The sequence below is a fragment of the Hippoglossus hippoglossus genome, chromosome 12 (assembly GCF_009819705.1).
Source record: "Hippoglossus hippoglossus isolate fHipHip1 chromosome 12, fHipHip1.pri, whole genome shotgun sequence".
Classification (NCBI taxonomy): domain Eukaryota; kingdom Metazoa; phylum Chordata; class Actinopteri; order Pleuronectiformes; family Pleuronectidae; genus Hippoglossus; species Hippoglossus hippoglossus.
Window position 1 is genome coordinate 7450069 of NC_047162.1, and position 27449 is coordinate 7477517.

The window sequence follows — 27449 nt, forward strand, 5'->3', positions numbered from 1 at the left end:
CACTCATACTGACAAACCCAGATGACAGGTGCCAGGTGAAGGGAAACGAAGGGATTTTAATGTTATATTTGAATGATGAGTAGAACTACCATTGTCAAGCCAATGTGTCAACCTTATAGTCATGATCAGCCATGAATGCAATGCGATTACAATGCAATATCAATCAAACATGCTATTACATTTAAATTCAGCGATAATGTCTTCAGGCGTAAATACTGTATTATGTGTGTCTTTATATCTAAAGACACACATAATACAGTGACTTAAAGAATTAATAAATCCTGATGTGTTCTGGACGGTGACATTTTGAGTTGTTTTTTTAATCAGGAGATTTATCAAGATTTATAAAAATTTGTGCGACGGAATACATTATATCCTTTATAAGCTGACATTCTATTTGAAGGATATATTTCGTAATATTTCTTATTTCCTTGGACAAACAAATCAACAAACATACTGATCTTTATATAATTAGTTTTCTTTCCTAAAAGTTCTGCTTCCTGCGACACTGTTGTGAAAACAGATCAATTTAACTTGAAAATGCACCACAGAGCGCCACAGGAAGTCATTCCAGCCTGTGGCCATCCAACTATACAACTCCTTCCTCTGAGCGTCAGACACTCTGAGTCAACAGACTGGACTCATTACAATGCCAGCAATATCCGCACATATCCATGCTTGCACTAAATACTCAAGCGGGACACGTTTGCTTCAATGCTCTCAAAGTTGGCTGAATGAGAACTTCTCATGGGATTTTGAGGGACGATTTAATCCACATAAACAGCAGGATTCTTCTTTCTCAAGTAAATGCAATCTGCTTCCGAACAATACCCTTCTGGATTGCATCTCCTAATAATTTCAATGAGGAATCTAACCCCTCCTTTCCTCTAAAAACTTGTAGAACATTGTCTTCAGCCAAGTTTTGTGTTATACAAGAATGACATATGGATGTTACCCTGGTATTTTCATTGAGTTGAACCACATATATCTATTCATCATGTGGTTTTGTTAGTTTAGTTAGTGGTCACTTTTTTCATCCAGGTATATGGTGATTAACACGTATTGTTAGTCAAAAGTTAAAAGGATCCAACCTTTGAACCTGAGAATTATTACACACTGGAGAAGACAAAACCAAAATGTCTGTGCGTGTTTCTCATATTGATTTGAGAATTTAAACTGAATAAAATGTGATACCTTATTGACTTTGGTGAGCAAGTCCTCTTTGGGCTTTGGAGAAAAATATATGTATTCATCTGCAACATGCAACTTCACCACTAGATGTCACTAAATTCTACACACTGAACCTTTAACATGTACATCCATAGGCTTATAGGATACAATACAGAAAAGCAGAGTGTAGTAGGGTCTTCTTGTTTTATTATAGATGCCAATAAGTAGCTATATTTATTAGTTCCATCAAATAATTTCCCCAACTTTAGAAATTGTTTGTATTTCCTTTAAAATATGGTCACACAACAGGCCTGTAACCATTTTCTAGCTTTGTTATCCTAGTGTTTTTTCATCATATGGTTCAATTCTGCAGATTAGGCTAAATGTCTTAGTTTAAATGTGAACATTCACATCTAAATTAAATATTTCCACAGTGGAAAACTGACTGAGACTGAGATCCTCCAACAGATGGTGCTAATCTTCATCCCTCCAGCAGGAGTTGGGTGATAATTCCTCAGTTATGTCATTAGGTGTACCCACCACCTCAGGAAGGAAAGCTGTCATCACCTCCCTGCTGCTGCTGCTGCTGCTGCTGCTGCTGCAGACCTGAGCTCCGCATCTCTGTCAGCTGGATCTCACACCTCACTGCCTCATGGTTGCACTTAGTCTTATCTGAAGAGTTGAGCAGTTTGTCTTGTCACTTTAGTCGTTCATCTGCGTCGGGTTGACACAAACTCCTGCACACTTCCAACATGCACCTGGGGAGGTGAGAGGGGAGGAGCAGGAGGAAGAGGAGAAGGAGGAGGAGGAGGGAAATAAACAAAACAAACAAAAACCAAAAAGCTTCTCTCTCTCCGGGTCACCTCTCCTGGTTTGCCAGCCCAGCCTCCGATGCAATTAACCCAGGAAGGCGACTTCGTCAAGGGGGACTCAACGCCGACCACCGCCGCTCCGCAGCATTCCGACGGCAGCGCAGCATCTCTGGGCAACATGTGCAGCGAGTGTTACGTGAACCAGTCATTTGTGAACGACGATGGGACCGTGAACGAGCACAAGCCACGGTAAGAGCAGCACACACACACACAGAGGAACAACTCTGGAGGCAAAACTTCGTTTGTGGAGATATAATGATGATGATGAGGATGATGATGATGAGTAAGTTTGGGTTTTTGGTTTTCGCACCTTGCATCTCTCAAAGTTGTGTCCAGCTGAGGCATCTGATGAATAAAAACCTGAGAGAAGAGACAAATCCTCATCATGTCATTTTAATGTTTATTATATTCTGCAGCCTGTCATCATAACCTTCTTATCGTTAGTTTTTATTATGTTTACCTTTATTATATTTATCCAGAGCTCCATCCACTATATATATATATATATATATATATATATATATATATATATATATATATATATATATATATATATACACACACACACACACACACACACACACACACACACTGTGTATATACACTGCATGCTCCCCCTGTCACCATCGTTGTGTGTTCAGCTGTTGTGTGCTTGCTCTGTGTCTCAGTTGTCACTATTACAGCCCTGATATGATCTAATACTAACATGGTTGTAATGTTAATAATGGAGAGTAAACATCTTCAATAATTGGTCCTGTGTGTGTTCTTTGCAACATTTGTGTTACTTTTCAATGGAAATGTTAACATATGGTTTAGGTTTAGGTTTATGTTTAGGATAAGTAAAATTAAGGTTAGGCAAGTAATTATGGTTCAGGTAAGAGTAAGTCTCCACGAAATCAGTCAATGTAATGTCCTCTGAAGTCATATAGACTCAACTGTGTGTGCGTGCGTGCCTGCGTCCACAGGAGCTCTACAAACACTCATAAGTGGTTCTCTTTGCCGCTGGGCTTTGTTTTGTTTTGTTTTGATTTGTCTAAGTTAGATGGATTTGGCTGCAAACCACATGGGAAACAAACCCTTCATCTATTATGCAATAAGTTTGACAAGCCTAATACAGGATTATGGGCAAACACAGACAGGGTGAGGTGGTGAGATGGAGGGAGGATAAGAGGGAGGGATGGAGAGATTGTGGGGGGGGGGGGGGGGCTTGAAGTCATAACTGCACAGAATAACTACTTTTCAGATATTTAATAATGCATTGTAATCACCTTAACTTATTTTTTGTGTAATATCTTAATATAAAAAGTAACTGCTGACTAGATCTTTTAAATAAATGCAGTGAATATTTCCCTATGAAATGTAGTGGGCGCCCAACAGCTCAACACAAGCCTCCTGCACTGGTTGTGCGGGAGGCTTGTGTTGGGCTCCGACCCTTTGCTGCATGTCTTCTCTGCTCTCTAAACTCTGTGACACCTCAAGAAAAGGCTTGATGTCCAAAAATATCATAAGGAGAAAAAGAAATGTAGTGGAATAGAAATATAAAGTAGCAAAAACTTGAAATACTTAAGAACGTCTCATTTTTACAGAACAAGCTGCAGACTGGTTAAGAGGTTCATAACCAGGCCTGTCTCCAAAACTCAGAGCCAAGGATTTTCTGAATTGGGCTAAAATTCTTAATGTCTTTATTTCTTTCCTATTTGTCTGTCTGATGTATCAGTCGACCACTTGTATTTCTCATCCAATGTTTCCTTTCTCTGCTTCCTCTCCTTTTCCCTGTGTGCCTTTTTCCTTTTCACTGTTGCCTGTTCTTCCAACTCCCTTCAGCTTTGCCGCTCCTTCTCTTTTTCTCCCTTTCACTTCCCCTCTGCTCCTCTACTTCCTCCAGCTCTGCTCCAGCGCCACTCCAGACCAACAGCAAAAGCAACGAGGTTATCTTAGACATTTCCACCCTCAAGATGGAGCAGCTGGAGAGCGAGGTGCTGCCACTGCCGCTGCGCTTCCGCTTCCGGGACCTGCTGCTCGGGGACCAGAGCTTCCAGAACGATGACAGGTAGGCAGCAGTGTGGATGTGATGGGAAACAGTAAGCAGGTTAAACAGTGCTGTTTGACATGTTCAGAGACAGAAACATTGCATAAACTCATAAAAAGTTGTTTTGAAAGTTCAGGTATTAAAAGTGAGTGGGTGTTTTTTTTAATGTTTCCAGATCCCTCCAGGGAATTGCAGAAAAATCCCCTGGGCTTAAATCCCCTGCGTGGGAATTCCTTTATTAGTCAACTGACAGATAATTAATCAGCAACTGTTTTAATACTTGATTAAAGTAAAAGTAATTTTAACATAAATATGCCAAAAGTTCACTTCTTCCATTGTGAGGCTGTAAGCTGAGACAAAAACTTGGCGGTAACTACAATGGCACTTGGAAAAGTGTACACTTGTGTACACAAATTCAATGAAGTATTAGTTCCCTAAATGTGCCTGGATTTGCTGGGTTTTTCCCTGACCCATACCATCCACCAAGTTTTGAGGAAATCCTTTCAGTTTGCGATATTGCTCACAAACAAAAGGACAGGGGTGAAAACATGACTTCTTGGCAGATTGAAAATAAAAAAATTACATTTTGTCAACCAAACCTCTTTGTACTCTTTATACATCCTGTGTTATTCAAGTAGCAGCAACTTTTGCTTTTTCTGATGACATTTGACTTGATTTGCTTTATCAGGGAAAAGAACAATTCAGGTTTGTCTCATGTTGCTTTCACCCATGGAGAGGGCTGATTGTCAGACTTGTTTTCTACAGCGACTTACTTTGACCCACCGTTGTGTCAGTGTTTATAGTTGTTACACCAGAGTAACTGCACGGAGCGTTTAACTTGTCTAAACCTTCAACATGCACAAAGTGTGGTTTGAGTGCAGGGTTCTAGTGGAAGTGGTAAAAGAGGAAATGAAGCCAGACACATGGCAGCATTTGGAGTGCTGCTGTCCATGGTGCTGAAAACAATGTGGTTCGTGAAGCACTGAGTTGGAGGGGAAGTGAAGTAGGCTGAGTGTGTGTCTGACTGTGTGAAGCTTGACTCTGAACATTCTTCAACCTCTTTTCCTCTTGATTCCCTTCTCTGAACTTGATATAAGATGAGATCAGTGGCTGTCTTTTGTTTTTTTGGGATCTGCATCATTTTTTTTTACCATAGGATTCAAAACTTTGCCACAGCAGGGAACTAGAAAGTTTCTGCTTCTAAAGTCGAAAATGAAGAGTCAAAAATAACTTGAAACAGAAAATCACGTGTCCCTTTTTCTGTGAATGCTCGAGTTATGCAGAGAGTTCAACAATTTTGCAGCAGTTAGTTCTACACTCATTTGAGTTTTCTAAAGATATTTATTCAAGACAGTAATTGTGGATTATACCAAATGGACGTCAGGACCTAGGATGATCTAACGTAATGGTAGATGTTGTTACAGCAGCAGCGTTCCTTTGAGACTGCAGTGCTAATATTTGACGAGGAGAAACAAAAAGCTTTGCCTCGCCTCTTTCAGTCAAAGGTGACCTTTACCCAGTTGTCCTTGCAACAGCCACTGTTTTCTACCTGCCTACAATTTCATCTCCTATTCACACAATCGTGACCATTTCTCTGTTATTTTCACTACAAAAGGACTCATCTTCTGTCCGCTGCAGATAATCCAGCGGAGGCGACTCATGCCTCAGGTTTACATTTTCAGTGCTTGGTCTCCAGGCTTGTGTTCAGCAGCAGTCGATGAACTCCCAAATGTCACTGCTCACATCTGCCCAGAGCTCATCTATCACTCAAAGGTTCCTTTCTCAGAAGCAGAAGAAGCACACAAATGCATCGAAGCACAATATCAACAAAATATTAACCTCAATTTCATCCTGTGTGCGGAGGTCTTCCTTTCGCGGTCTTTTTTTGATTCTTTTGCCTGAATTCCTATATTTTCTCAGCAGTTTCCCGTCTAACATTATTTCCATTTTCAAACTGGAATGGCAGTTGTAGAGCACATTCCAGTTCATCAAGATCCATGAATTATTCTCTAGCAAAACAGCAAACATTTTGCTAAATGTTTGACTCGTAATTTTAAACAATTATTTAAATTGAATAGTTATTGTTATGGTCTTAGTCTGTAAATATATTTGTTCTTGGAGCTCAAACAACTGTAACAAAACCCAATTTCCCCCAGGTGTAAATAGAGTATTTCTGATTCTGATTAAAGAAAGTAAAAAAAAAAAAATCCTTGGGTGTGCACCAAATTTGAATGAGTTGTTCCCTGACGCATATTGCTTCCCTTCACCAAGTTTAAGTTGAGTCTTTGGGAGCTAAACTTTGCAGTATATAAATGCATAAATGAAAATGTCACATAGGCAGGAGTTATGGTATATAAGGGTCTTCACATGCAACTGGGAAAGCCACACTAAGTGGCTGCACCAGTGTGGGCGAAGGGGCTTCAAGTGGAATTGCCTCTTTCCGGTATTTTTCAACCGCAGTGACTCATGGAGGAGGTCATCTATAAATTACCACTTCAGACTCTTCAAATTTAGAGACGACAAAGAGGTGGGAGGGAAAGGAGGGAGTCGGAAACAGAGCGGCGCCTCCTACATTGTTCTTGACTTTTCTTTTTGTCTGCATTTTCCACTTAAAAAACTGTCGCTCAGTTTCTGTCGCTCTGTCACTCATGATGCCAAAACCTCCACATCAGCAGAGCAGGTGCTGTATGTCCTGGCGGTTGTGGAAGTGTTAATGCACATCAGATACAAGATGAAGCCACATGGATAAAAAACAGAGGACAGTCAGTGTTTATCTGATTCATGTGATCGTCCCTCCAGTAATATGTCACAGTGAATGTTTACAGCTTTGTGAGGAGCTGCAGTGCTGCTGGAGAGGCGCGCGCTGCTGCAGCATCACTTCGGGTTATTCCTGTCATAGCAACGTTGCTGTGGCAACAGGCCCGCGCACGAGAGAGAGAGAGAGAGAGAGAGATTGATGCCTATACATTTCTCAAATATATATACATAAATATTCTAGTAGGCACTGTTTTTCTTATTCCAAATAAATTATTGATCCAACCATATTTTGTGTCTCTGATTGATAATTTTTATATTATTTTTCTCCAATCAGATTTCCCTCCAAAGCACAAAATCAATTGATCACCCTACAAACTCAGTTAGAGCTGTGTTATTTTAGAGCTGCGTGCATGCGGGGAGGTGCGCTGGTCAACGAGCCTCTATAGTCTCCTGTAGGAAGTAACCGGGCGCACGACGCAGCCACAGGTGTCCCTGCGTGCGCAATGGACCCGAGGACCGTCATCCCGACCTGGGCCAACCCGTCCGTGGGCGCGTGGAGGTCGGAGGCTCTCGGTAGTGATGCCGGGCAGAGGTAGGGGCACATGGAGCCTGAGACATAACAAGTGTTTCTCATGATAAGTGAGCTCGACGCGCTGAGAGCGAGGCGACATGAGGGGAAGTTGGATGAAAAGAACAGTTTAAGAAGTGCGCCCCCCAAAACTGCTGAGGTCCGCAGGAATAACCGCGTGTGTATTTATTTATGGGAAAGTCATATTTATACATTTAATCGTAATAGGGCTGCAAGTAGGCTGTAATTATGTCACTGTGATTTGGACTAATTATTTTCTCATAAAAAAATTGTATTTAATATTTTATCGCTTAAATGTATTACTTTTATTATTTCATTTTTGTTTATTTTATCAACTTGTCAGTTCAAGTGTCAGAAAAGGGGGGTGAAATCGATTTTCAAATCAAAACACCATATCAAATAGATTTTTTAAGTCAACATTTGGTCTATTAATTGATTATTATTATTATTATTATTATTATTATTATTTAGTATTATAAGTATTATTATTGTAGTATGCCTTTAACTAATTATATTTTCATTATCAATTAACTTGCCTTTTTAAAAATCTTAAAAAACAAAACCAGATCAGGTTTACTGTCAAATGAAATTTGTTGCAACGCTACAACCAGTGGATTCTTTTGAGTTTTTGATTAAAAATTTATTAAATAAAAAAACTATTATGCTGATTGGGGAATAATTGTTTCAGCTCTAGTAGCCTGCATGGTGTTTGATAGCTGGGGCTAATGGTTGGATTTTATTTTTATCTTAATTAATCATCTGTTCTAAATCAGAGGATGATGAGAAATGTTGACTGCAAGCGGTGAAACATCTTCAAGAACCTGAAGTGAGTCCATTGCCTTTATGGGCCACAGCTCTTAACACCTGACTGAGTATCTTCTCAAGCCTGCAGGTGATCAGGCCTGTTCCATGGTTTGAAGCTTCGACACAGTCACTTGCAGAACTCGCTGAATTACAATTAGTCATCATAGAAGATCTAATTACTTCCAGAGCTGCGACTCTTAAAGCCTGAAACTCTGGTGTGACACTGCTGTATGACTAATGTCACAGCACTTCACGGAGTAATCGTGTGCACAACAAGAGCTGATTAACGGTCATTAGTTGAGCCATTGTGTGTGTGTGTGTGTGTGTGTGTGTGTGTGTGTGTGTGTGTGTGGGGGGGGGGGGGGGTGGAGGGGGTCAGACAGATAGTCCTACAGACAAAAAACAAACTCTCAAATGTTACAGCCAGTTCTCAGTTGAAGAGTCTTTACCGCCAAAGCTCATCTCTGCCCTGCGGCTGTCTCGTTCTCGTGTTCTCTGCTTCATCTCTGAAGGGCTTTCTCCTTTTATTACCTCGGTGCACACATGAAATAGCTGTTACACCGAAAGAAGTCAGCGCATCCTGCATCCCACACTGCCTCTTCCGATGAGCCCGAGCTCTGGACTTCTGCAGCAGGAGCCGGAGCACAATCCTCACAAGCTTCCCACCTTCCTCAAATTCTTCTCCTCTCTCTTGCACTCTCCTCTGAGGGACTCACACACCGATAGTGTAAATATTGTTCCTCTGTTGCAGAGCTCCTACTGTAAGAGCTGTGTTTATTCTCTTTCTCTCCTCATGTGCTCTGCTCCATTGTTTTGCAGTTAATCTTCTTTTATCTTCATGTGAATGCAAGACAGTTGTTCCCGACTGCTCACTAAAATCCTGTTGGTTGTGTGTTTTGCTGGAGCCATAGCAAATCAACATGTACATCATGAGAAAGGCATGATGTACATTTGTCATTTTACTGGCAGACTGAACCCAAATAGAAAAGTTTGTGTTCCCTTGTTTTGCATTTTATTCCTATTGCATGGAAACAGAACGTGTAAATATGAATATCATTTTCAATATAGTCTATGTATTAATATCTTTAAGTAATAATACTAAATAAAAAATCTAAATAAAAAAAGATAAAGTAATACAAAATATAGTAATGATTATTATTTATAATAATGATGAATGATGAATGATGAATGAAGTTGATTAGATCTTGAAACTGATATTATGAAATAAAAATAAAAAAATATATTAGTTTCATTTATTAGTTTATTTTATTTATTTTATAAGTAACTTTAAAATAAAAAGTTAAGCTTGAAAGTCATATTAAATAATAATTATGTATTTATAATTTTATCTCTTCATATTAATTCTGGGAACAGATGCTTTTTCGGGCTGCTGTGGTTTAAACTGCGTATCCCACAGTAACCCTGTCTTGTAATTGGGAACTGAGTCAGAGACGGATAATTACTCTCCTCAGGCACATGATTAGAAGAACAGCATTATGAATATTCATGCTGTGTAAAAGGTGATACTTTATAAACTGCCTCTTGAAAAATACGTCTGTGTGGCTTTTTCTTTTTGTGCTGCTGATCCCTGTGTGTTCCCCTTCTTCTCTTCTCTGTCAGGGTGCAGGTCGAGTTTTACGTGAATGAAAACACCTTCAAGGAGCAGCTGAAGCTTTTCTTCATCAAAAACCAAAGATCGAGTAAGTGGATGTGCAGGACAAATTCTCAAGTCCCTCAATTTAGCAGTTGCAAAATTGAAATGACCACAGACCACCGTTTGGCAAGAGTTTTGGTTTTAGATGTTTTATTACAGGACGTGTATGAAATTCAGGTTGTGACCACTGTCTTTATTCGTTATTGTTGTTTCTTCATTGTGTTTCGTCTTAACTGTAGGTCTTTGTCTTGTTTCATCCTATTTTTGAAAAGGGAGAAATATTAAAGACAAAAATGTGTCCCTCTCTCCATGTCAGGCCTCAGGATCCGAGTGTTCAACTTCTCCCTGAAGCTGCTCACCTGTCTGCTGTACATCATCAGAGTGGTCACGGACAACCCCGTTCAGGGCGCCAGCCACGGCGCGGGTCAGCAGAACGCTCCCAATGGCAACATCAAATGGTTTGTTTACACAGAGAGGAGAACTGATCATCAAATCAACAGAGGAACTGATAAAAGAAGACACAAAACATTGAAAACAAGTGCAGATAGATGATTTAAAGCACACAGCTAGAGGGGGCTGTATATTAAATGCTATCATCTTTCCTTAATGGTTTTCTGAAAGGTGATGTTCAGTCAGATGCATGTCAGGGCCAATCAGCTCCTTTGAGTTATTCATTGTTCTGCTGGCTTGTTTATTTTTCTACTAGTTGACTGCAGGGAGTCTTATATGTTTGGATCAGCCCAAAAAACTGGGCTGATCAAATGTATTTTCTATCTAACCTCTAGCAACCAAAACATCTTTAAATAAACGCATGATTTGACCGGTCCAACACTAGGGACTGGTGAGCAAGAAGAAGTAATACTGGTGGATTCATTGGGCTGAATCTGAAAGAGGAACACTGAAGAGCATCTGTGCAGAAAACTTCACCACATATGTTCATTAGTTGGTAATAAAATGTTCTCTTCTCCTCGTCTTCATCACTACCCTGCAGCATTGACTGCCAGTGGAATGGATCCGTGCAGGACAGAGAGATTAACTGGTAATCAACAGACCTTTATTATGTTGCCTCTAGTATAATCATTATTCTGTTTGATCTCTTAGCTCCTTGTTTTATTACTAAACTTTAAATGCAATAAAGTGTTTCCATTATGAGATCAATGCTCAATATTTATTAATAGCCAACAAAGTGTATGATAACTGGCATCTTGGTGATCTGAATGTCCTATTTTGACTCGTCGGCCTATTTATCTTTAAATGAATCTATAAAAATAGATAAAAATGCATATTGATGTTGACAATATCGATTGTTGACTGTTAATTAGAGTGTTGCTGTTCTCCACTGTGTCTGACAGGGAGCTGATCTTCTGGGTGGACAGAAAGGTTCCTGTCTGGGCCATTCAAGTGAGTCCCAACAGAGTTTAAACAGGGAAAGTATGAATTCAGTATTTTAACTAAAGTGTTCAATTGTTCCAAGTCCAACTCAGATGCTTTACTTGTTCAAATAATATAAAAACAGTGAGTTTCATTCGCATTAAATTGTTTCTGAAAACTTGCTTTGTGAGATTATTTATTAATCGCTGTTTGGGTTTGTGCAGGTGATTGTGGCCATCATAAGTTTCCTGGAGACTATGTTACTAATGTATCTGAGCTACAAGGTAACACACACACACACACACAATAGCATGATTAATACACTCTGTATAATTAGTCCTCGAAAGTGTGTGAGATTGACAATCCATAAGTGGTGTAATTATCCCAAGTCATTTGTCAAGGCTACATTAAGGACAGACTGTAGACTGTAGTAATTACAGGATCTAGTGGAGGTGAAGTATTAAGTACTTTTAGAAAGTGACAGATGACAATGAAGATCTCTGCAGTGACTCACTGTCTGTCTGTCCTGTGCTTACTGAGTAACCCGTTTCTGATTTCAGGGAAACATTTGGGAGCAGACATTCCAGGTGTCCTTTCTTCTGGAGATGATCAACACAGTCCCCTTCATCATTACAGTAAGACTCTTTATTGAGACACTCAAATAACAGACTTTAAATAAAGATGGACGACGCATCTCCACTTCCTCACACTATCCAGAAATGAGGGCAAAGACCCTGGATACGAACCATCTTAAACATTTGGAGCTGGTGTCTGTGCAGCAATGGTTTCAAGGTCCTGCAGATACACTCTCCGGACCAATCAGGAGTCAGTCTCAGCTGTCAATCATGATGTTTCACCCGGTTTTTCTAACATCAATTAACTAATTAAAACCAAACTTACCAGGAAAATTAACATTAAAAAAAAAATCTGTGTGAAAGGAACTACCTACAAATTTTGAGAAAATAGATTTGGACTTTTTGCCTTGTTCATGTCTCATCTGTTAACATAGAGGAGGCGGGGTCTATGACCTCTACCACAGTCAGCCACCAGGTGGCGATCAAGACGCTTTGACTCCACTTTTGGGGAGCCATCACATCGTCCATCTTTATTTACATTCTCTGAAACACTCATTGTCCTTCCTATCTGGAAAATGTGTTTTAGTGTTACTACTGTACTGCCTGATTTATTTTATCAAATCAATCAAATCATTATTCTCTGGGAACACGGAATATTTCATAATGTTAAAGAAAGTGAAAACTAAATTCTGGATTCCCCCCTAAAGTGTATTCACACCAACATTTAATGGGTTCTTCCCTGACCCACACCTCATCCTTCCACCAAGTTTCGTGAAAATGTGTTCAGTTGTTTTTGTTTAATCTTGCTCACAAACAACAAACCCAAAAAACGGACAGGGGTGAACACATAATCTCTTTGGTGGAGGTAAAAAGTACTGAAAGGCAGACCAGTTCTTTCTGGAAACAGATATGTATAAAAATGAATAGTAGCAACAAGCTGCAGCGCTACAGTTATTTTTGTGTGTTAAAATGTTGAATAGCCCGAGCATCTTTCAGCATGTATACAGTATTTTCCAGATTTGTGGAGAAGTGTCTGTGAATATGTGACTGACGTCGTCGAGGAAGGTGTGAAAATCCGTGACTTGATGTGTTTCCCTCTCTCCTCAGATCTTCTGGCCCTCCATACGGAACATCTTCATCCCCGTGTTCCTCAACTGCTGGCTCGCCAAATGTGCTCTGGAGAACATGATTGTGAGTTAAAACCATTATCGTCTTAATGGTTCCTGCTAATGACCTCTTTTTAATCAGTGTCTTAATGACTTAGTTAAGGCGAGAAGCTTCCAGTCACACTGCCAGTTCAGCCAATTTAGTCAGGTCCTCTCTCATTTCCTGCTGCTATTGACAACAGAGTTGCTGCTGCACTGGCTGTGCTCTGATTGTGTGCACCCTTCCACTGAAGGATTATTATCCCTCTCTGTAATCCATCATGTTCTGTGTTCCATGCTGTTATTCTGCAGCAAGGTGCGTCTCAGAAGAAGCATCTGTAATAAACAGCAAAGTTAATGATGTGAATGATTCCTGGCGGTAATAACTGAAAGAAACATTCGGTAGATCCATGTTAAATGTTTGTATTTAATATGCATATTGAGTTGATGAAGTATTTTGTTTGCAGAATGATGTGCACAGAGCCATCCAGAGGACCAACTCAGCCATGTTCAACCAGGTCCTTATTCTCATCTGCACCTTGCTCTGCCTGGTCTTCACTGGGTGAGGCTGCCTCTTCCATGAGTGTGAAAGACATCTTTAATCTTCCCACTTGTATTATCACAATAACATTCCTGAAATTTTTAATTATTCAGTTCAACCCTTTAGTTGTCTGTTGCCTTGTATGAAGTTATATCAGATGTATCTAATATTTTTTGTCTGTCTGATAGTCTCAAACAAAAGTAAACATTTTTAAGCTTTATAAGCTGCAGAGCTGCGTTACTAAAGAGTTGAGGAGATGCTGTTAGTTTTCTAACTGGCCAGGGACTGAATGTGCAGGACACAGATCTCCAAACATGGAAAATTTAGAAAATTTCTCAGTGAATCAATAAAATCTTGAACAGAACAAATTGAACTGAATCAGTCTTAAAACTCTTTTTACTGCAATTATCACCAAAGTACATTCCAGGACACTTTCAAAAACTTCTAAGGAAATTATTTTTGAATAATGACCCTGTAAAATGAACTATTAACCATATGCAGTATGCACATGTAATGGCAGTGCAGCTGTATGTCTGATCAAATTGTCTGTGGTTCATGGTTGAAGACTTTTTGTATTTCGGGGAAGGTACAAATAATTGCTGCAAGCCATTGCTGACGATCTATTATGTTCTCCAGTAATCTTCTCTCATTCATTTCTCCGTAATTTGTAGATTTATTTGAATTATTTAAACGTTTTAAAAATGGTGTTGATATATTCAGTTACTTTGTTTGTGTTCTGTATGTAAATTGCACAGCACTTGTGGAATCCAGCACCTGGAGCGAGCGGGCAAGAACCTCTCCCTCTTCAACGCCTTCTACTTCTGCATCGTCACCTTCTCCACCGTGGGCTTCGGAGACGTCACCCCCCGCATATGGCCCTCCCAGCTGCTGGTGGTCATCATGATCTGTGTGGCGCTGGTGGTGCTGCCTCTTCAGGTATGGAAGACGCCGAAATAACTTCAGATGACTTCTCATTTGTTATTTATTTGGTTTGGCTCATGATGTTGTGTGTCAGTTCGAGGAGCTGATCTACCTGTGGATGGAGAGACAGAAGTCTGGAGGGAATTACAGCCGCCACAGGGCGCAGACAGAGAAGCATGTCGTACTGTGCGTCAGCGCGCTCAAAATAGACCTGCTCATGGATTTTCTCAATGAGTTCTATGCCCACCCAAGACTGCAGGTAGAGAGATACACAGTTACACTATGTTATGACCGACACATACATGCATGCATTTACGGAATTTGTAGACAGATTTTTTGACATTAACATCTTTCACATGGTTCTTCATGTACACCACAGTTTATACTGATGTAATTGTTGCGTCATCTTAAAGGATTACTACGTGGTGATCCTGTGCCCAAGTGAGATGGATCTCCAGGTGCGGAGAGTTCTGCAGATCCCTCTGTGGTCCCAAAGAGTCATCTACCTGCAAGGATCCGTTCTCAAAGACCAGGATCTGCTGAGAGCCAAGTACGTAGCAGCAACGTAAAAAAAAACTCTGAATCTGGAGATGAATGACTTTTTGCTCCTACGACAATGTATTTGAAAAACTGTGTTGTGGTATTGAAACATTACACTGATTGGCCTAATGAGGGTGCTATAAGTAAGCATCAAGTGTTGAAACCTGACCTCAACACAATGCACTACAGTTTATGCTGAGTTTAATACTTAATTAACCCAGACTTATTTTTTAGTCATCTGTCTCTTAAAAAAAAACATTTTATAAAAATAATTCTACTTTGGCACCATACCTGCTCACAAGCATGTTTTTATCTGTGCCAGCAAACCACTTCAATCCAGACGAAAATATCCAAACAACTATTAAATGGATTGCCATGGATTTTACACAGAAATTCATGGTCCGTAGTGAATGAGGCCTACTGACATGTGTGATCCACTGACTTCAGCAAGTCAAACGTCACAATGATCTAGTGACATATATCTTTATATCTACAGGATGAATTAAGACAGTCCTGTTTCCCAGAGGAATTACTCTAATGTTTTTGCTGATATCTGACTTTGCCCTCTGTGCCACCGTGAGCTTTACATTTGTGGTCTAAGGTGAAATCTCTCAACGCTTGCATGCATTACCATTTATTTTGGTACAGATGTTCATGTTCCTCTGAGGATGAACTGTTAATACAATACAAAAATCTGGTCAAAATTTCTATCAGTGAGGATGAATACCTACAAATACATTCTCCTCAGTCTCAGCTGCAATTTGAGTTTAGTGCAGTACAGGCTCACAACTATGTTGAATGTTCAGCAGAAATGTGAGCAAGTGTTGCTGAAATCAGTGTTGATGGAAGCTTTTATTAGTAGGATGTGAATGTCTATTGTCCTTCCAGTCCTTAGTATCTCTCAGATATGCTTTCATTCCTTTCTTTGTAAATAGGCTTGTCGGAGCTATTGTTTGGCCTCATACTCAGACAACAGTGTGATTATTCATTCAAGCGTTGCCCGTTTTTTAAAAGTCAGACGTTAAAAGAACCATTTTCAACATCTGACGAAAGAAAACATGATCCATACACATTCATTTGATCATTTATTAATGAGGCTTTGTGGGAAATTCTACAAATCTACTTATATAATTACTACTTATATACTTATACTTAATTTACACATGTGAGTCACTTTACTCATCTTTGGTAGTAGTACACACAGTGAAAGTAGTTGAATAATTTCTTCTGTACCTCCTGAGGAACCTTTTTTCCCAGTCTGAGACAGTAACCTTGACTGGGCTCCAACAAAAATATGCTGCATTGTGGGAAATGTAGGACCCAGACACCAGCAGGTTTTTAATTTCTACTGCTTCGATTAATCATTTATGTTTTTATCTGTATCCCACCCTTATGTAAGCATAAGCCTAAAAGCAAAGACATAGTGTAGCTTATCACAAGAACACAACAGTCCAGTCAAAGCTATTTTACTAAAAGCAAAAGAATGAAAAAAAGCTGGGAACACCATACATCAAAATAAGTATTACTTTGATGAAACTGTGTTATGTAACCTAACGGTATACATTTGCATTTGGAGGTTTAGGTAATTAGAGGTTTACTGGGTGTGTGTGTCAAGCTTCAATCCTGCATCTGGCACCATTTCAATTCCTCCCACACTTGTTTTGCATTCTACGCTCTGCTGGCTGTGCTAATATGCAAAATCAGTTCCACAGTCACAGCACATATACATTAACGAGTGCCTTTCACAGTGATCCTCATGTGTTTGTCTACATGGAAGGTTTCATTGAATTACAATGACTGTTGCTGTCATTTCCTATGACTCGTCAAAGGTCATGCAAGAGAGTCGTGATTTTTTCTGCAGCCCTATAATTGAGTGATTTGCTGTTTTCGTGTATTTTGACTTTGTTCTATTATGTGTCGACCTGTGCAGGATGGACGACGCCGAGGCTTGTTTCATTCTGAGCAGTCGTAACGAGGTAGATCGAATGGCTGCGGTAAGAAGAACAACCACTGAACTCTGACTGTTTATCAAATCTGAACTATTTGTTTACCCAGACTCAGCTCATTAATGCTGTATGTTATGAAGTCAATAACTCATTGATTAAACAAAGGTTAATTTGAAAATGCAAGAGAGAAGAAGCATGATCTTTGACTGTTTCCCCTCAGGACCATCAGACCATCCTGAGAGCCTGGGCCGTGAAGGACTTTGCTCCAAACTGTCCCCTGTACGTCCAAATACTCAAACCTGAGAATAAGTTCCATGTTAAATTTGCAGGTGAGACTTTCTAAACTGTTGGTGATATTTTGCATTCACATTTTTTCGCTCCATAAACAATAGGGATGAAAATAATATAGCACATATTTCTGGATTTTAATATTAACAATGGTCACAGGTCTGAATGAACAGACTAAGTTAGCAACTAGCTGAGAACATTAAGCAACTAAAGGTTACATAACGTGCAAATGCTCAAAGGCCCTCTCTAGAGCCAGTGTTTGGTTTGAGCATTCTGGGCTACTGTAGAAACACGGTGGGAAGGGGACAGGCTCCCTATGTAGATATGAAGGGCTCATTCTACAAGCTAACGGAAATACATTGATTTGGTTTCAGGGGATAAGAAACTAATTAAAACATACCTATGAATATTATATTCGATTCCTGCGAATAGATCATGTTTGATCCTCCACAGTGTTCCTATAAGAATTAAAGACACAAGACATGACTATAAACTGTATAGACAACATCCACTGTTTGCAAAAAGAAGTCTGTGAGAAAATCACCCTAATTCTAACTTGATTTACAGCATCAGTAAGCATTTTCCTACGGAGTTTATGTTCAAGTCTTCTTCAATATCATGTTCATTTTAATAAATCATGGTCCCTAAAGCACGGTATGAATTGGTGCATGGATACCATGTGATTGAATGCCTGCTCAATGGGTGCAGGTCGCAGGTGTAGGTGGACGTCCTTGAGCTGTCACTCAGGTTACTTCTAGCTCCAAAAAACCGAGACAGCGCTGGAAAATATGCCAAACGACACTTCACAAACACACAACATGATGTGTTACTTTGTGTGGGCAGGCGTATTTCTGATGTTTGGAAAGAAATTGTCTAGATGATCTTTTCAGATCTCAATTTAGCCAAATTGACTCGTAGCTTTCTAGCTTCACACTAACGATCAGAAAACAAATAAATGTGTTTTCCAAGTTTTACAAATGTTTCACTTATAAAACATCTTACCTGCGTTAAATCATAGATCTTCTGATTAGCTTGTTTTGTTTCTGTTTTCAGATCATGTTGTTTGTGAGGAGGAGTTCAAATACGCCATGTTGGCTCTCAACTGTGTTTGTCCCGCCACCTCCACCTTGGTCACACTCCTCGTTCACACCTCCCGTGGAAGGTCAGTCATCCTGCGCAAAACCTCCTCAGGCTTTGCGATCTCTCCTTAGTGCGATCACAAAGTTGAAATGTCTTCACAGCTTGATGTCTGCTCATGTTCAGCTTATACACATGAGCCGGAGCTTGCTTCCATCACACTGTCACAGAGCGGTGAATAAGCCCAAGAAAATAAATAGTCTGAGTTCATTGTGTAAATCAGCAGGAAGTAAACAGAAAGAGTGCATAAATGAAAAGAGAGAACAGGCGGCAGCTACATAGATTTTTTTAGGACGTGTTCCCTGTAAAACTGTGTGAAAAGTTGATTTTTCACAGCATGCAAATGGATGACTTTTAAAAGCTGATGTCAAAGGCTGGGAGAAACAGAATCAATGGGCTTTAGCACTTACTCTGCTCCTAACTGTGTTCTTCAGAAAGTGAAGCCCTGTGCATCTTTATTAGACAAAGACCTACAGGTTTTCAGATTTCACACTTTAACCATAAAGGTACTTATGACGTATGTGTATAAGGAGTATGTTGCAAATATGTACATTTGTGTTTGTTTGCATCACATGTGTAAGTTTTTAAAGTGGCTCGTGACTCGGAGATGATGATAATACGCAGCATGTCATTCGACCTTTCACAATAAGTTACAACATGGAAGCCAGAAAGTGTTAAATACGCTTTGTAAGTTATTGTATGTAAATAAAGTACCTGCTTCCTTGAGCAACTCTCCAGTAAACTCCATCAAAGTGCTCCAGCAATTACAGTAATTACCAGAACTCATTACAAAGGGCACATCAGAGTCAAGCTGACTGACACATGGATGAAGACATCTGCTTTCATTTGGTAACCAAGGAGACGCAGCGTGACCCAGAGGGTCTGGGGGGACGTGGGGGGAGTAAGATGGAGAGTTTTCATTTTCCAAATGTTTTCCCCATGCAAAGGCTGCGTGTATATCAGCATACGTGGTTCATTTCTAACACGTTTAGAGCTTGACTCATCTGTTGTGCACTTGCTTGTATTTTCTCTGAATGACTGCAGAGAAGGACAACAGTCTCCTGAGCAGTGGCAGAGGATGTACGGCTGTTGTTCCGGCAACGAGGTCTACCACATCCGACTGGGCGACAGCAAGTTCTTTGGAGAGTATAACGGCAAAAGCTTCACATATGCCTCCTTTCATGCTCACAAGAAGTGAGTTGACCTGTGAGCTGAAGCATCTTTTCGCAGATGCTGTTTCAGATTCGTGGATTTGGACCTGGTATCGTCTCGGATCGTCAAGTGCAGCTGAAATTTTATTTTGTCTCATCATAGTTTGATATAATTTCCATTCACCTAAATAAATGCAGAACAAAGAAGATCAGACATATTGATTATATCGTCTTGCTAAGAGTGATATCAGATTCAGATGTGTTTCTTGTTCTTGTTATTTTCCTGTAACACTTCAATGCTTTCGAGGAGCTGCAGGAGATAGACAGAGCCACACTAGCTGCTTTCCCGATTCTCCAGTCTTTATCAAACTAAGTTCATTCTTCCCAAGAAAGGCCAACTCCCAAAATGCTAAACAATCCCTTTTAGTCTCAACGATCTCAAGTCTTGGCTTGAAATGAAATGACACCATTTTCCCTCTGGTTTTTACCTGATCTCCAGGTATGGCGTGTGTCTGATTGGTATAAAGAGGGAAGAGAACAAGAGCATCTTGCTGAACCCTGGCCCACGCCACATAATGGCTGCCACAGACACCTGCTACTACATCAACATCACCAAGGAGGAGAACTCAGCCTTCATCTTTAACCAGGAGGAGAGGAAGGGCCGCCCCGCCGCGGGGATCTTCGACGGGCCCTCGCAGCTTCCTGTGCACAGCATCATCGCCAGCATGGGTGAGAGAGGAAAGTGTGATGAAGTCGGTTAAACTGAGAAGATACTGGTTCATTAAGCTCAGGTGATTATATTTTCCAGGCACTGTTGCCATGGATCTTCAGAATACGAGTCCACCCGACAGCTCAGTTGGTAAACTGGTCCCACCCAGTGTAAACGGGACAGGGAGCCGCCGGCCCAGCATCGCTCCGGTCCAGGAGCTCGCCGACTCCTCCTCAATCCTGCCGTGTGACCTCCTCGCCGACCAGTCAGAGGATGACTCAGTCTTCACAGATGAGAAAGACCAGTCATCTGCTGAGTAAGGATTCTGTTTTGTTAAAGACCCATCCACAAGGAGGCAGAGCGAGTCCCCTTAGGAAACCATATTTAAATTCACTGGATCCAGATTTTATTTTGATCTGAACCAAATTGCACACACTCATAAATATCAGTCCCCTTAACATGTTAGATTTTTTTCATCAAAATCCACAAATTATTCTATGACAAATCGTAAAAAGTAGAAAAACGACCTGTCTCACCTGTTGAAGAAAGTAAAAACAAAAAAATCCTGGATCAACCCCCTGATCCATATTTACACAAAAATGTATGTGATCTTTCCTGACCCACACTGCGTCCTTCCAACAAGTTTTGTAGAAATCCATCCAGTACTTTTTGCATAATCCTGCAAACTATCAGACAAATAAACAGATGAAAACATAAACTCCTTGGCAAAGGTAGTAAATTAGTGAATCTGCAAACAAGAATTTACGACCAGAAAACCGGACCAGTTTTGAACTGAGTGTATGTCATGTTTGATGTTTTTTGGATTTGTTGCCAGGTATGTGAAAGGTTATCCCCCCAACTCTCCGTACATCGGGAGCTCGCCCACCTTGTGCCATCTGTTGGCTGAAAAAGCCCCGTTCTGCTGCCTACGACTGGACCAGGTGGGCAGTCGCAGTCTCTCCAACTTAGTCACCCAGTTATTTATTGCCTTCATCATTCCTTACACTCTCTGTCCTTCACCTGATAAAAGCAAACTGAAGGTACCATTTGTTTTTCTCTCCTCTTGTGCAGGGCTGCAGGCACAACAGTTTTGAGGATGCTAAGGCGTATGGTTTTAAAAACAAACTCATCATAGTGTCTGCTGAGACTGCAGGGAACGGCCTCTACAACTTCATAGTGCCTCTCAGAGCTTATTACAGGCCCAGGAAAGAGCTCAACCCCATCGTCTTGCTGCTGGACAACCCGTGAGTTCATCTCAACGCACGTACGACGCACACGTTGCTCCTTTCTTTCGCCTTTATTTAGTCTTTTCAACACCGCACAGTGGGAAATGTTAAGCACGCTAAGAGCGCACGTCAGCCGAGCACTTAGGCCAAGGCTGTGGGGGCGGTACTCCATTGTCCCTCCTGATGCTAGGTTACTGCTGCCACTCACGCTGACGGTGTGTTTAAAGCAACAAAGAAAAAAAAAGAAAAAATGGTGCTCTCTGTATCACAAGACAGTCGCCATGGCAACTCGCTGTGCCTTGAACCTGAATATTATACAGTATATCGCTACGAGGGGAGAAAAACGATGGAGAAAAGGATTTCTTTGGACAACACCAAGCCGGCTTTCATCGACCGCCCTGATGCGTTCCTTTTCAGCCCCCACATGCGAGCTCTCAGGACCCTCACAGAAAACACGCACATAACAATAAGCGCTTCCTCCATGCCGCCCGCTCCCCCCCCCCCCTCCACTTTTGCACATACGCACACACAAATACAAACACCCACACACTCTGATATGCAATTCAGGCACCGACGACAGCCTTGGGTCTCTAATCAGCAGGACAAGGCAGATGCATAAAGTAATGTTCTGTCAGGGCTAGTGTTGGAGGACAGGCAGCAATAACGCGACAAATATCTCTGAGTGCTTAGCAACAGATGGACTCACCCCTCAGCCGAAAGACACACTAACTAGAGAGCTGCACAAACGTAGGGTCGCCCTGGTTATTAGGCTGCTGTTTTATCTCATCTCATAGTAACCACACACAGTCATTAAGCAGCCGTAAAGGGTTGTCCTGTGATCTTAATTCTTTTGTTTGGCCAATCAGTTTAACTTGCAGGCGACCTGACTGAAATAGTTAAAGTGGGTATAGTGTTTCCTAGGCCTGAAAACAGTCGTAATTGTTGACTTGAAAGTGGCTAGACTGGATTTGGGAGATTTTAGAAAACAACGTAGAGATTTTATTTATCGACCAATATTTGCTTGATATGATGCAGATAGACGTGATGCAGATCATGTATTCTCTTCATTGATTTTTACATTTGCCCAATTCAGAATATCAAAATATCACAAACAAAACAATATATCTTAACCATAATGTTATTTGTTTTTCCAATAACGTCAGGTAACGCATGTTGGCCATAATTTGAAAATATCATGTACACTAAGCAGAAACAGAGGCACCCATCACTATGTCGAGGACCTCCCCCACCTTGGCAGCTTTGTCAGTAAAGATGATGCAGCACACTAGGAGATCGGAGAAAAGTTTAGGAAAGCACCCGGAGCATTTGCAAGACTCCAGCCCATTTGGCAATACAACCGGACGACAGACAGAAAGCTGTTGCGTAGTAAAAGGTGACACGAACAATGGATGCCTCAGGAAATCATCGGGCCCAGATGGAAGCAGATCGCTGATGCCTCATCCGCCTGAAGGAACGACAAAGACTAACAAGAAGAGAAAAAAACTGAGCAGAAGAAAGAAACGCTAAATGTTCAGGGTTTATGATGATCTTGTTACTCATCTTTCAGGTTCCCTCCAAGTAACTGACGAAATTAATGTCTCTCATGTGAGCAGCCAATTCAATCATAGTCATTTCATCTTATACAAACACCAAACAATGTATTTTGTGACCTAATGTAAAAAGGAGAATAGAAAAGAGAATGGTTCCATTTCATTCATGTATATATATATATATAAATATATGCTTCCTTTAGGCCAGATAATCACTTCCTGGAGGCCATCAGCTGTTTCCCTATGGTTTACTACATGGCTGGGACCATAGACAAGTAAGGCTGTCATATAATCTTCGGTTTTTCATGCATTTTATCATATATAATTTACTCTCTCATATAAATCAAACCTGAATTTTCTCTGACATTTTATTTCTTTTTAGATGTACAGTACACTCCCAGTAAATTGGTGTCGTATGCTCTTATGCTCATTTTGTGTGTGTGTGTGTGTGTGTGTGTGTGTGTTTCAGTCTCGACAGCCTGCTGCAGTGTGGAATCATCTACGCAGATAATTTGGTTGTTGTGGATAAGGAGAGTACAATGAGTGCTGAGGAGGACTACATGGCTGATGCCAAAACTATCGTCAATGTGCAGACGATGTTCAGGTAACTCATCGGTTTTCCTCACAATATTACTGATGACATTCTCTTAAATTGTATCCCGTCAGTTTGATATAAAACCTACAGATGTGAGCCTCCATGTTTGGACATAAGTAAGAAAAGCTATGGCGGAAATGAGTCTGAAGGTTTGGTAACGAATTGTAAGTCACGTCTCCTGACTCATCTTTTTCCTTTCCCCTGTTGCAGGTTGTTTCCCAGTCTCAGCATCATCACAGAGCTCACTCACCCGTCCAACATGAGATTCATGCAGTTCCGAGCGAAGGACTGCTATTCACTGGCTCTCTCCAAGCTGGAGAAGGTAAGAGGGCAGACGGTGTGAGCTGTGAATTTGAATGGCAAAGCGAGGAATATGAAAGATGTTTTATGTTTCATGCCAGTTCATTGCAACATTCTGCACTATCAGAGAAAGCAACAGACCTTTGAACGGTGTTGGTCATTGCTTTGCTTTGTGCGTGTCGACAGAAAGAGCGCGATAAAGGCTCCAACTTGGCCTTCATGTTCCGACTCCCCTTCGCTGCAGGCAGGGTGTTCAGTATCAGCATGTTGGACACGCTGCTCTATCAGGTTGGTGCACACCTACGGCCGAGCATTTGGCCTCAGATGACTTTTCAAAAGCAGATAAAAGAGATGGAGGTGTTTTAAGGCAGCAGAGGAACACGATCACCTGCAGAGACAGAGCGGCATCACAAGGCAACAGTGCCCTCTAGTGTTCAGCCGCTGGTTTATTCATGTACATTCATGGTAAATTATTCTCTGTGATTCCCTGTCAGTCTTTTGTGAAGGACTACATGATCCTTATTGCGAGGCTGCTGCTGGGACTGGACACCACTCCAGGATCAGGGTACCTCTGTGCTGTGAGTTACATAATAACAAGAAGAAAACAGTACCATGCTCATGTTGCATAAACTAAAAGCACATCTACGTATCTCTTGTTCCAGATGAAGGTGAATGAGGAGGATCTGTGGATCAGCACCTATGGCCGACTTTTCCAGAAACTCTGCTCCTCTAGTGCCGAAATTCCCATCGGGATCTACCGGACAGAATCGCACATTTTCTCTTCGTCTGAGGTGAGATCTCACAGAGAAATCTTCAAGTTAACTTCCTAAAATGTATTTGTATTTATTTGTTTATTTCAAATAGGCTTGTGGTCTCGGGTTTACAGTAGAATATAAATCCAGACTGTGACTCTCATGCAGCAGCTATGTGAGGTTGTACTTTGAGCTAATAATTGTCAGTGGTGGAAAAAGACTCATGTAAACGTACGGATCTATTAGTATTAAATATTATCACATCATCAGAGATTGTAGAAGCTGCAGAGGTAACTTCTTCTTCTTCTTCTTCTTCTTCTCAGTCTCAGGTGTCAGTCAGTGTGGACGACTGCGAGGACACCAAGGACAAGGGGGACGAGGCTCGCAGCAACGACCAGTCCGATCACCCCCTGCTGAGGAAGAAGAGCATGCAGTGGGCCCGGCGGCTCAGTAAGAGAAGCGGCAAGTGGCAGGGGGTGAGCCGGGACTCGAGCAGGGACCACGCCCAGCGCATCGCCCAGCAGCGCCTCAACCTGTACCGACGCTCCGAGAGGGAGGAGCTGTCCGAGCTGGTCCGCAACCGCATGAGGCACCTGGGCCTCCCCACCTCCGGATATGGTGAGTTCAGACACATCTGAGACTGAGACACACAACAGCTCATCCTCTAAACCTTCATGTTTCTGCTGGAGAGTTTGACTTATTCTGCTGCTTATAGAAGACCTTACTAATCTGACAGCCAGTGACGTGATGAACAGAGTCAACCTGGGCTATTTACAAGGTCAGTATCTAAGTCAGGATCATATGGCAGACAGCAGGCATCGCATCATCATCATACAGATGGGATTGGTCCCGATTGCTGAGTGAACTGATGTTTTCTTTTTCAGATGAACAGAATGATCATCAAAACACCCTCTCATATGTCCTGATAAACCCTTCTCCGGACACCAGGCTGGAGCTCAACGACATCGTGTAAGCATGACTTTGACTTTATATTGCTCACAAGTCAATTAATACACTCCTGTGGAGCATTTCTGTGTTGTTATGAACACATGTGTGGAGATACTCCTGGTGCATTGTTAATGGGTAAAAAGCAAACTCCGGAGAAAGTCCGCACCCAGCTCCTCTGTTACTTAACCTGAGCAACAGCGCCCTCTGCAGTCACTCTTGGCGATGAATTATGTTGGGCTCCGTGTTCCAGTGGTTTTCATGTCAAGAAAAAAAACTAAGTGTATCAGTCTCTGGACAGGAGCCAGAAGAGCTGCTGCTGTAGGAAATACACCAAACTCTGTTCAGAATTCTTCATATTTCAAAAGTTCTCTATAGCTGAATGTTGACTAAAAGTTTAAACTAACAATTTAGTAGCACTTAAATGGCACTTACTTATTGCACTTTGTAGTTTGGCTTTTTTGGAGAAATTGTACTTTCTTGATTCTTGTTGTTCTGGGTTTGTACCCTCATGGTTGAATGCACTTATTGTAAGTCGCTTTGGATAAAAGCGGGTTAGGGTTAATGTAATGTAATGTAATATAACACTGGTTTGTAATGAATTCTCTTTATAACTGATCTACAGTTTGGCTGAATATGCTGGACCTGATTCAGTTCAGTGAGTTACATACTTCTCACAGAAGATGGTTGGTTACCCACTCACCAAAGTTACATAGAGTCAGAAGAGACGCTGTGAGGAGTGGGAATGAAATAATTACAATAATGACACATTTGTTGACACTTTAAGGTGGTAAGAGACAGGACTCCTAATAAATAATAATGTTGCTTCATGCTTCAATTTAGAGCTTTATAAGGTGATCATTTATTAGTGCGGCAAAAAGAGAACGCAGCCCACCATATATTTTGCAGTGTATTGAGTGAGCAGGGGGCCTTTCGGTAGCCATGGTGACGGCAGATAATGGTGAGCGGCGAGTGCAGTTCACACCTGTTTGTTTAGCTCCCTATCTTCGATGGAGAGTGCCCCTCGTGCCTGAGAGTGTGACCTCAATGGTGAAGGGTTGGTGGAGTGCAGTGCTCCCATCATTTCATCACCATCTGCACCCCCCGCTTTTTTTTCCCTCTCAGGTACCTGATTCGTTCGGACCCTCTGGCCCACGTCCCTGATGACCCCCCCGTCCACAGCAGCAGCCTGAAGGAGATGCACGAGTCCGGCCTGGACACCAGAGAGGACACGCAGCTCTAAAAGCACGCTGACCTTCACCGGTACACTTACTCCTCCTCCTCACCACCCCCCCCGCACTGTTCAGTGGGTGGGGGGTTTGGTTGTGTCCACACAGGTCCAGACTGACGGAGGACAACCTGTGGCATAACGTTTCAGAGCTGCAGTCTACAGCTGTATTATATGAGTGCCTACTATTCGGCAGATGACAGTTTGAAGTCATCTGTGACATTTTCATGAGACACTGTATGTAAGAGTGGTCATTTCTGTGAAAGCTCGCTCCAGTGGACAGTCAAGGACGCGCTTGTTCAAAAAAGATTTAACTATTTCAGTCAGGTCGCCTGCAAGTTAAACTGATTGGCCAAACAAAATAATTAAGATCACAGGACAACCCCTTTATTAGTTTCACTGTCATTTATCAAGAGAATTATACCTTTTCTCTTTTCTCTTCGATTGTCACTCCCTCAGAGAAAGTGGAACCTCAGCATCAGAGGTTGCAATTGGAGGATTGTCCATCTCATCTTTACTTTTTGAGATGACCAGAAACCACATGCAGATATTCTAAACTTACCTGGACCATACTCTTACCTATTTACCATTAAAAAAACCTTCAACACAATGTGACTTAAATAAAATGTGCATTTAAAGCTTTTATTTGAAGCT

The 27449-nt window shown here is 41.3% G+C and overlaps 1 protein-coding gene across 3 annotated transcripts; it reads left to right on the forward strand.

Moving 5' to 3' along the window:
- Positions 1–1716: 1716 nt before the first annotated feature.
- kcnt1 (potassium channel, subfamily T, member 1) lies at positions 1717–27438 on the forward strand. Of its 3 annotated transcripts, none has more exons than XM_034602412.1 (31): positions 1717–2231; positions 3928–4092; positions 9842–9921; positions 10192–10333; positions 10867–10914; positions 11228–11276; positions 11471–11530; positions 11807–11881; positions 12929–13012; positions 13434–13528; positions 14263–14443; positions 14523–14687; positions 14842–14978; positions 16899–16962; positions 17135–17243; positions 18256–18364; positions 19384–19533; positions 19990–20219; positions 20299–20515; positions 21035–21140; positions 21271–21443; positions 23179–23250; positions 23445–23579; positions 23781–23892; positions 24057–24158; positions 24365–24448; positions 24533–24661; positions 24952–25240; positions 25338–25400; positions 25507–25591; positions 26693–27438. In XM_034602412.1, exons 1-31 carry the CDS (start codon positions 2062–2064, stop codon positions 26808–26810), a joined length of 3798 nt encoding a protein of 1265 aa, XP_034458303.1. In that variant the 5' UTR covers positions 1717–2061; the 3' UTR covers positions 26811–27438. The 3 variants fall into 3 exon arrangements, with proteins under 3 accessions (XP_034458303.1, XP_034458302.1, XP_034458304.1); XM_034602411.1 differs by having other exon boundaries at positions 1718–2231; positions 24946–25240; XM_034602413.1 differs by lacking the exons at positions 1717–2231; positions 3928–4092 and adding an exon at positions 7229–7420 and having other exon boundaries at positions 24946–25240.
- Positions 27439–27449: the final 11 nt, after the last annotated feature.

Bases quoted from the DNA above. Each gene is read 5' to 3' on its own strand.
- kcnt1 (XM_034602411.1), top strand. From the start codon at position 2,062: ATGCAATTAACCCAGGAAGGCGACTTCGTCAAGGGGGACTCAACGCCG. The intron at 11,277-11,470 runs GTGAGTCCCAAC...GGGTTTGTGCAG, and splicing joins TTCCTGTCTGGGCCATTCAA to GTGATTGTGGCCATCATAAG. The intron at 24,662-24,945 runs GTGAGATCTCAC...TCTTCTTCTCAG, and splicing joins ACATTTTCTCTTCGTCTGAG to TCTCAGGTGTCAGTCAGTGT.